This window comes from Lutra lutra, chromosome 6 (assembly GCF_902655055.1).
Source record: "Lutra lutra chromosome 6, mLutLut1.2, whole genome shotgun sequence".
Taxonomy (NCBI): domain Eukaryota; kingdom Metazoa; phylum Chordata; class Mammalia; order Carnivora; family Mustelidae; genus Lutra; species Lutra lutra.
Window position 1 is genome coordinate 122,428,569 of NC_062283.1, and position 11,088 is coordinate 122,439,656.

An 11,088-nucleotide genomic window follows, 5' to 3' on the forward strand; every position below is an offset into this window, starting at 1 on the left:
TCTGTGGGACACAACAAAGGCAGTCCTGAGAGGAAAATATATAGCGGTACAAGCCTTTCTCAAGAAACAAGAAAGGTCTCAGGTACACAACCTAACCCTACACCTAAAGGAGCTGGAGAAAGAACAAGAAAGAAACCCTAAACCCAGCAGGAGAAGAGAAATCATAAAGATCAGAGCAGAAATCAATGAAATAGAAACCAAAAAAACAATAGAACAAATCAACAAAACTAGGAGCTGGTTCTCTGAAAGAATTAATAAGATTGATAAACCCCTGGCCAGACTTATCATAAAGAAAAGAGAAAGGACCCAAATAAATAAAGTCATGAATGAAAGAGGAGAGATCACAACGAACACCAAAGAAATACAGACAATTATAAGAACATATTATGAGCAACTCTACGCCAACAAATTTGACAATCTGGAAGAAATGGATGCATTCCTAGAGACATATAAACTACCACAACTGAACCAGGAAGAAATAGAAAGCCTGAACAGACCCATAACCAGTAAGGAGATTGAAACAGTCATCAAAAATCTCCAAACAAACAAAAGCCCAGGGCCAGATGGCTTCCCGGGGGAATTCTACCAAACATTTAAAGAAGAACTAATTCCTATTCTCCTGAAACTGTTCCACAAAATAGAAATAGAAGGAAAACTTCCAAACTCATTTTATGAGGCCAGCATCACCTTGATCCCAAAACCAGACAAGGATCCCATCAAAAAAGAGAACTACAGACCAATATCCTTGATGAACACAGATGCAAAAATTCTCGCCAAAATACTAGCCAATAGGATTCAACAGTACATTAAAAGGATTATTCACCACGACCAAGTGGGATTTATTCCAGGGCTGCAAGGTTGGTTCAACATCCGCAAATCAATCAATGTGATACAACACATTAATAAAAGAAAGAACAAGAACCATATGATACTCTCCATAGATGCTGAAAAATCATTTGGCAAAGTACAGCATCCCTTCCTGATCAAAACTCTTCAAAGTGTAGGGATAGAGGGCACATACCTCAATATTATCAAAGCCATCTATGAAAAACCCACCGCAAAAATCATTCTCAATGGAGAAAAACTGAAAGCTTTTCCGCTAAGGTCAGGAACATGGCAGGGATGTCCGTTATCACCACTGCTATTCAACATAGTACTAGAAGTCCTAGCCTCAGCAATCAGACAACAAAAGGAAATTAAAGGCATCCAAATCGGCAAAGAAGAAGTCAAACTATCACTCTTTGCAGATGATATGATACTATATGTGGAAAACCCAAAAGACTCCACTCCAAAACTGCTAGAACTTGTACAGGAATTCAGTAAAGTGTCAGGATATAAAATCAATGCACAGAAATCAGTTGCATTTCTCTATACCAACAACAAGACAGAAGAAAGAGAAATTAAAGAGTCCATCCCATTTATAATTGCACCCAAAACTATAAGATACCTAGGAATAAACCTAACCAAAGAGACTAAGAATCTATACTCAGAAAACTATAAAGTACTCATGAAAGAAATTGAGGAAGACACAAAGAAATGGAAAAATGTTCCATGCTCCTGGATTGGAAGAATAAATAGTGTGAAAATGTCTATGCTACCTAAAGCAATCTACACATTTAATGCAATTCCTATCAAAGTACCATCCATTTTTTTCAAAGAAATGGAACAAATAATCCTAAAATTTATATGGAACCAGAAAAGACCTCGAATAGCCAAAGGAATATTGAAAAAGAAAGCCAAAGTTGGTGGCATCACAATTCCGGACTTCAAGCTCTATTACAAAGCTGTCATCATCAAGACAGCATGGTACTGGCACAAAAACAGACACATAGATCAATGGAACAGAATAGAGAGCCCAGAAATGGACCCTCAACTCTATGGTCAACTCATCTTCGACAAAGCAGGAAAGAATGTCCAATGGAACAAAGACAGCCTCTTCAATAAATGGTGTTGGGAAAATTGGACAGCCACATGCAGAAAAATGAAATTGGATCATTTCCTTACACCACACACGAAAATAGACTCAAAATGGATGAAGGATCTCAATGTGAGAAAGGAATCCATCAAAATCCTCGAGGAGAACACAGGCAGCAACCTCTTCGACGTCAGCCGCAGCAACATCTTCCTAGGAACATCACCAAAGGCAAGGGAAGCAAGGGCAAAAATGAACTTTTGGGATTTTATCAAGATCAGAAGCTTTTGCACAGCAAAGGAAACAGTTAACAAAACCAAAAGACAACTGACAGAATGGGAGAAGATATTTGCAAATGACATATCAGATAAAGGGCTAGTGTCCAAAATCTATAAAGAACTTAGCAAACTCAACACCCAAAGAACAAATAATCCAATCAAGAAATGGGCAGAGGACATGAACAGACATTTCTGCAAAGAAGACATCCAGATGGCCAACAGACACATGAAAAAGTGCTCCATATCACTCGGCATCAGGGAAATACAAATCAAAACCACCATGAGATATCACCTCACACCAGTCAGAATGGCTAAAATGAACAAGTCAGGAAATGACAGATGCTGGCGAGGATGCGGAGAAAGGGGAACCCTCCTACACTGTTGGTGGGAATGCAAGCTGGTGCAACCACTCTGGAAAACAGCATGGAGGTTCCTCAAAATGTTGAAAATAGAACTACCCTATGACCCTGCAATTGCACTGCTGGGTATTTACCCTAAAGATACAAACGTAGTGATCCGAAGGGGCACATGCACCCGAATGTTTATAGCAGCAATGTCTACAATAGCCAAACTATGGAAAGAACCTAGATGTCCATCTACAGACGAATGGATAAAGAAGATGTGGTATATATACACAATGGAATACTATGCAGCCATCAAAAGAAATGAAATCTTGCCATTTGTGACGACGTGGATGGAACTAGAGGGTATCATGCTTAGCGAAATAAGTCAATCGGAGAAAGACAACTATCATATGATCTCCCTGATATGAGGGAGAGGAGATGCAACATGGGGGGTTAAGGGGGTAGGAGAAGAGTAAATGAAACAAGATGGGATTGGGAGGGAGACAAACCATAAGTGACTCTTAATCTCACAAAACAAACTGAGGGTTGATGGGGGGAGGGGGGTTGGGAGAGGGGGGGTGGGGTTATGGATATTGGGGAGGATATGTGCTATGGTGAGTGCTGTGAAGTGTATAAACCTGGCGATTCGCAGACCTGTACCCCTGGGGATAAAAATATATGTTTTTAAAAAATAAAATTAAAAAAAAAACAAAACAAAACAAAACAAAAACAAAAAACAAAAAACAAAGCAAAAACACCACAAAAACTCCCATAAATTTTAGCCTATAAGCAGATGTTATTTCCATTTGAATTGGGATATAAACGGTAAGTACTTGCTTAGGGTCTAATTGCAGCAATTAGATTCACGGCCCTTGCTCTTCTCCAGACAGGACCCATCATTTACTGATAATGAATTATGGTAATTCCATTGTTGAGGACAGTACAGACCATTAACTGGCAATTAAAAAAATTAAGTGTTTCTAAATGATATTCTGTATAGAAAAGGAGAATTCTGAAGCAAAAGATGATCTGGGCATAAGATAATAGGGCAACAAAAATAACACATTATGTCTATTACTGCTTTCTTTACTCAAATTGACAGCATAGAAATTAAAACACAAATAAAGAGAAATTGTAAAATCTCTGCCTATATAACTTGCATTCTTTTTTTAGGTCTAATTTATCTCCAGATTTTCCATTGCCAGGCTTCATTAGACTTCTGTCTTTCATGACTCAAACATTTAAAATAAAAAATGTAGACTAGTGTGATCATTTTAGCAAACATGTTTTCCATATGGTTAACATGGCCATATCTAATGTTCACTAATTTGGAGAATGATAAAACAAATTACTGTTTTCCTCATTACCCTGCAATAAATTATATAGTTGTTATAAATCATAGTTTGCAAGGATATTTAATCAAAAGGGAAACATACTGATTCAGTAAAAAATTCCTAATTATGTATATAGCATACATTTATGTAACATCTAAATAATGTATGTCAACATGTGTTTAAAAATATGTTGCAATCATATATGAATTGGTTACAGTGATTACCTATTGGGTAATAGTAATAGGACTGATTTTGACTTTAAAATTTTTTCTATTAAGGGGCGCCTGGGTGGCTCAGGCTCAGTTTAAAGCCTCTGCCTTCAGCTCAGGTCATGATCCAGGGTCCCGGGATCAAGCCCCGCATTGGGCTCTCTGCTCAGCAGGGAGCCTGCTTCCCCCCCTCCTTCTCTCTCTGTTTGCCTCTCTGCCTACTTGTGATCTCTGTCTGTCAAATAAATAAATAAAAATCTTTAAAAAAAATTTTTTTCTATTAAAACTGTGTTTACATTTTGCAGTCAGAAATGAGAATATATGCTATGGATTAAAGAAAACTGCTGAAACATATAACACCACACACGCAGGAGGCCGTTTTGCTGGTCAGTTTGCTCTCAAATCCATTCCCCACCTTCTCCAGCTGTGTTCCTAGGTGTCCTTGCCAACTGGTTTTTGGTTGCTTTTGTCCAATAGGAAGCACTACTGGGGGGAAACTGGAAGATGGAGGAGAGGAGAGGCCAGGGCAATTCCTTGTTCTTTCTACTGTTGGCGTCTCTGGGCAGTGGCTGCATTCCATCCATGGTTCCACCTTCATCCCGTAGTCCCTGTTCCATGGCCCCAGACCCCATTCTGGCTGTAGCTCCCACTAAGCAGCCCAGACTCCTGAGGTCCGTAAAACCACCTGCCTCTTTTTCTCCATCCAGCTCAGGGCCAGGAGAAGGGAAGTGGTGTTGGGGTGGGAGATGGTGGTAGGACAGAGTAGAAGCTTTCTGCTTTTGTGTATCTCTGGGTTTCCTTACTAGCCCCCGTTAGGTTTTTAACTCTAATTGAATTAAATTCCTATTGTGAACCAACCAACCCCAATGGATTAGTAGTGATTTTTGGAGCACACTGTGCTGGAAAGAATTCTTCGTCTTCACCCAGGCACTACTTACAGGACAAACCTGTGCTCATATTGGAGATGATTGGCATGGATGGGAGAGTTTAGGGTCAAGGGACATATTTGTTAGCCTTGCTCTAGATGCATAGTGTAATACAGTTGGAAGAGAAACTGCCTGGGAATTCCATTTTCATTTCTATGTCCTCATAGTGTCCTTGGGCAAGGCATTCAACCCCTTTAGATTCCAGAGTTGTCTTGGTGCACTTGGTGCACCGTCGCAAGGAGGCTCTCTCAACAACTTTCCATTTCAGGTGAAAAGTTCTGCAGTATCTAAAACATAGGGTATGTATGCAGCAAGGGTACGGTCTATCCCAGCAAGAGCTTATGTATGACTGATACTCTGAGAATGGCTGAGGGCTGGGTCAGAGGGAGCCAGTAGTTATGATTTAAGCTGGCTTGGAGAAAGGAAGAAGTCTTGTTCTAAGTATTTCCCCTCCCCATCTGTCTTAGCAACTGGTCTCCCACCATCAGATTAAAGCATTGACCCTCTTGTAATCTCTGTATAAAATGTAGACACCATTGGGAGGGTTTAAAGTAAGGTGTTTTAGTAATTCATGATTTAGTGTGAATTTGTTGACTTTATAGGGAGTTGAGGTTAGGGAATGATGGAACAAGGACTTTTTATTTATCAGGAAGAAGGGCATCCCTTAGAGTCTTTGCCCACATGAAGCTGTCTGTTAGTAGACAGGTGAATGATGTGTTCAGGAGGTAGGAGTGAGGGACTGATGGAGAAGAACATCCTCCCCTTTGTGGAAGTAGCTTCCCAGGGCCCACTGAGACTGTGGAACATAGTTATGTAATAGGGTTAAGTTCACTAGTCTCTCTCTGAAGAATAAAAGGGAGAAATGATTATATTATAATTGGCCCAATTTCCCTCCTACATTTTCTAACCTAGCTTCCTTTTGACTAGCTGTGAATTTAATGTGTGACAGAGTAGTAATGATCTGGCCTCACTACTTTATAGTCACCTTCCTAATGCACAAATTGCTTCTTACTCTTAAAAATAGCCACACAGAACCTCTTATTCTGGAAACTCCGTCTTCCTCAAATCTGTTTTTTTCATACATGTTTCTAGTTTTCCTGTGCAAAGTTATGAGTTAGCTCATTGCTTTCTTCCCAGTATCACTAATGATCTTACTGATTTTAGTTCTATTCATTTTCTGAGATAAATATTCATCATAAATAGGAAAGTCCCTAAATCTTTAAATGTATCTATTTCTCCTTATTTTTAGTGTAGTTTTAGTATTCTAATTAGGCCACCCATCTGTTAAGAAGGCAACAAGTAAAAGATCATGGCAAGACATGATGAAAATATTAATAACAAATTGCCTTAAAATTTTTGGAGAGCAATTAAAAAAAAAGTGTTAGATTAACTCCAAGCCAAAAAAGAAATTAAAATTAATTTGCTTCCACATGACTTTTAAAAGATGAATACATTTTTGGAGAGCAATTTGCAAAGAAAAATATTAAAGTCCTAGTAATGAAAGTTAAAATTAAGTTGCTTCCAAATGTTTTTTGTGAGACTAAAAGATTCATCTTAAATGCTCCGTTAACATATATCTTCTCACATATTATCTATGAAATGGTAATGATACAAAGAAAGGACAGATTTTTTACAGTCATTGCAAATAAATTGGTCAGTATGATGGCACAGGTTTTCTTTTTTCTAGTTAAATGGTTATTTGTTTTATGCTGAGAATTTGTTTCCAGGAATTACAGCTCAGTATCGACTTTTAGAAGAGTTCATACTCCACATTTCTTCTTTTTTTTCCAGCTTTGTCTCCAGATGGGTAGATAGGGTCAGACCATTATCTATTGATGTAATTTGAGGGGAACCAAGAATATTCTCTGTCCCCATATACCTCTTCAACAACTTTTCACAGTGTCTGAAATTTAACATTGAAGAGTCTTTGCATATAAATGTTGCCTGTAAAAAATGCAACCAGTTCTGCAAAGAACTCGATTTCTCCCCAGTGAGGCCAAGAGGTACGCTACATGTATCTCTAGGAGAGGACAGCAAAAATACCAAGAAGTAGGAGGGAAAGATGGAAGGAGAAGTGGGCAGGAGCAACAGGCAAATAAGAGAGAGCTAGAAACATTCTCATGTTTCTGACTATTAACCCTCTACTTGGTATTATTTCCTCCTTGAGCCTTCCTGAGAATATCTGATTACCTCATGAGTTCCTCCTGGAACTCATTACTTGAGCCATCTTTTTTTTTTTTTTTTCACTTGATTGTTCCTAATGTCTTATATTATTTTTATTTTTATTTTTTTTTTTGGGGTATTCATCCTTTCTTTTTTCTTTTTCTTTCTTTTTTTTTTTTTTACAGCTTTATAAACATATATTTTTATCCCCAGGGGTACAGGTCTGTGAATCGCCAGGTTTACACACTTCACAGCACTCACCATAGCACATACCCTCCCCAATATCCATAACCCCACCCCCCCTCTCCCAACCCCCCTCCCCCCATCAACCCTCAGTTTGTTTTGTGAGATTAAGAGTCACTTATGATTTGTCTCCCTCCCAACCCCATCTTGTTTCATTTACTCTTCTCCTACCCCCTTAACCCCCCATGTTGCATCTCCACTTCCTCATATCAGGGAGATCATATGATAGTTGTCTTTCTCCGATTGACTTATTTCGCTAAGCATGATACCCTCTAGTTCCATCCACGTCGTCACAAATGGCAAGATTTCATTTCTTTTGATGGCTGCATAGTATTCCATTGTGTATATATACCACATCTTCTTTATCCATTCGTCTGTAGATGGACATCTAGGTTCTTTCCATAGTTTGGCTATTGTAGACATTGCTGCTATAAACATTCGGGTGCACGTGCCCCTTCGGATCACTACGTTTGTATCTTTAGGGTAAATACCCAGCAGTGCAATTGCAGGGTCATAGGGTAGTTCTATTTTCAACATTTTGAGGAACCTCCATGCTGTTTTCCAGAGTGGTTGCACCTGCTTGCATTCCCACCAACAGTGTAGGAGGGTTCCCCTTTCTCCGCATCCTTGCCAGTTATATTATTTTTAAATTTTATGTGTTTAAATCTTTTTTTAAAAAGATTTTTATTTATTTATTTGACAGAGAGAGAGAGAGAGAGCAAGAGAGGAACACAAGCAGGGAGAGTGGGAGAGGGAGAAGCAGGCTTCCTGCCAAGCAGGGAGCCTGATGCGGGGCTGGATCCCAGGACCCTGGGATCATGACCTGAGCCAAAGGCAGACGCTTAACAACTGAGCCACCCAGGCACCCCGATTATGTGTTTAAATCTTATCTTTTCCACTAAATGGGAACTTTTTAGAGTCAGATGCGGCCACATTTCTTTGGTATTTTCATAACCCTTGGTGCTAGGCTTGCAATAGGTATTAGTAATACATACTGTGTTGAACTACTTCTAGCACTTAAAAAATTAATGTAAAATGCTTGATATTCCAGAAACCAATATTGCACCATATGTTAATTACCTAAAATTAAAAAAAAAATGCTTGATGTTCACAAATGACTTTACAGGATACAATACAAAATGCCTTGAATTCATTGACAGTAAAATTCTCATACATTAAATAAATCTTCAGTAATGGATGGTGTAAAAAATGCCATTCATAATGCTACACTTAACTGCAGAGATAATGACAATAAAAATTTGAAAGTGGGCATGCTGATGAGAAACCACCTGGGGAAAGTGACCAGTTATGAGCTTTCTCAGGGAGGGTGAGTGTCATCTCCATCACCATCGTGATGGCTGCTCTTGTTCTTAATTGCTTCTGTGACGATTCTTTTATCCACATGGTAGATACAGCCATCTTTCTAGTTTTGATGATTTTTTAAAAATGATTTTTATTTATTTATTTGAGAAAGCAGGCAGGGAGGAGCAGTGGAAAAAGCAGGCTCCCACTGAGCAGGGAGCCCAATGTGGGGTTCTATTCCAGGACTCTGGGATCATGACCTGAGTGGTAGGCAGATGCTTAACTGACTGAGCTACCCAAGTGCCCCAATTTGCTTGTTTTTATTAGTGTGGAGAAAATAGCCTGGGATTTGCAATCATGGGATCTGAGTTCAATTCCAGGACTATCACGTTCTAGCTGTGTGATGCTGGACAAGTTATTCTCTCTCCTAAGTCTCTTTTCCTAAATGGGTATAATAATAGTACTGCTCTTTTGAGGATTAAATGAGATTGCAACTCTGCTTTGTAAGTATAATATGACACACAAAAGACTTGTAGTTATGTGTTAATATTCACCTACTAGGAGGTACTCTCAACTGTGTTTTCTTATATAGAAGCATGGATGAAATTTTCTTTAATGATTTCTTTAATTATAAGCATGATTAGAGACTAGGGCAATAACATTAAAGATCTTATGTTGATTAAAACAAGTAAAGCGTAAATGTAAAAATTATCAGGATAGCAAAGATATCAAGCAGTGATGGGGCACATTGACTCTGCACACTAACTCTGAACCCATGGGAAACAAGTAAATCTATTATTATTTTCCAGGTTGAGCTTTATGCTGTGGAGAGGTTGAGAGGTTGGAGGGAATTACCTGAGTGAGGTGGGAGATGTGAAACAAAGGCAGGAGGTGTTGGGAGCAGATGGCTCTCAGTTTGGCCTACATGGGGCTGGTCTATACTGAGGGGAACAGCTCACTCTTGGTGACTGCCCGAATCTTTGGGTGATCAAGTGGAGTCTCTCTCTTGCCCAAGTGAGTGCAAAATAATCTCTTTAACCAACTGGGGGGTGGCAGAATTTTTGTTTTTTTTTTAAAAATAAATATAGAAATTCCATCTTTATTGGCTGTATAACCATCTCTGAGCTGTACACAGGATAAATCCTATTGTCGAAAGTTGAAAATAAAATGGTTGTGTTGTAGTTTTACTCCATGCCTGGGCTCCAGCTCTGGAGATTCTGAATTAATTATCTAGGATGAAACTATGTATTAGGATTTTTGAAAGCTCCCCAGGTAATCCTATATGGGGCTAAGATTGAGAATCATGGCTCTAAAAATTCACCAACCCAGCAGGAAGCATTGTTTCTGTCTTTTAATTTTGAGTTTTGCAACTCAGATGTTACTTAATACATGATGCAAATATCTGTAGAACCTTCTTTAATGCTCTTAACCAAATCTTCCCAAAACTGATTTCATTAAGAAAAATCCTATAGAGGGAAAAGGATTCATTTAGTGAGTATGGAACGTGCCTAAATTATGGAAAACGATAGAAGCTCTTACCTTATTATAGTGAATACAATAAGGACATTGCCAACCAGCCCCATTGAACAGATAATCCCAATCATAGAAGGGAGGATGATTGTATCCACAATTCTGAGGGTTTGATAAGCAGACTCTTTATTGCAGGATTTGTTCAAAAGTTCAGCAGAGGTGTTCCAACAGGATGAGTGAAGTGAATTCATTGTTTATGAACTTCCAGTGGTTAAAGCTGTGAAAGGATAAGAAGTAATTTATTTAATGAGTTTTTTAAGCAGTTCCACAAACATAACATTTCTTTAACTTAATTGAAAAAAGTATTTATCGGGGCCTTCTTTGTACCAATAACCCACGCAACATAAGATTCCAGGTGAATATGACTGTTCCCTGTCCATAATGGCCTCACAGATTTTCAAAGGGGATATGTAAACAGCAGGTTACAGAACAGTGTACTGTGATAATATGCATATGTTACCACACCTTATTATACATTCTTTGAACACTGCTGATACTTACTCAGTACACACTGGTACTGGTCATCTACAGCTGGTATCTGTTCTTATTTGTCTGTGTGTCTACTAGTATTGACTAGAACCCCTGCAACACTTACACTGTTAAACATCTCTTCTCTGTCTACGGTAAAGAGCATGGGGACACCAACTCTAATTATTTGGGAATGGAATGCAGTAAGACTTCCTGAGATGATTCCTGGGCTATCTTAAAGGATGAATAAGAGTCAGCTCATTAGGGGTAACTGGGTGGTTCAGTTGGTGGATTGTCTGACTCTTGATCTTGGCTCAGGTCATGAGATCAAGCCCTGTGTTGGGCTCTATGCTAGGTATGGAGCCTCTTTAAGATTTTC

At 38.8% G+C, this 11,088-nt stretch overlaps 1 protein-coding gene across 1 annotated transcript in view; it reads right to left on the minus strand.

The window, feature by feature from the left end:
* The window catches only part of MCHR2 (melanin concentrating hormone receptor 2), a 29,244-nt gene extending 18,812 nt beyond the window's left edge, over positions 1 to 10,432 (minus strand). The window contains exon 1 of the mRNA XM_047735162.1: positions 10,251 to 10,432. Coding sequence (XP_047591118.1) covers positions 10,251 to 10,432 — 182 coding nt within the window. The remainder of the gene's footprint in view (positions 1 to 10,250) is intronic.
* Positions 10,433 to 11,088: the final 656 nt, after the last annotated feature.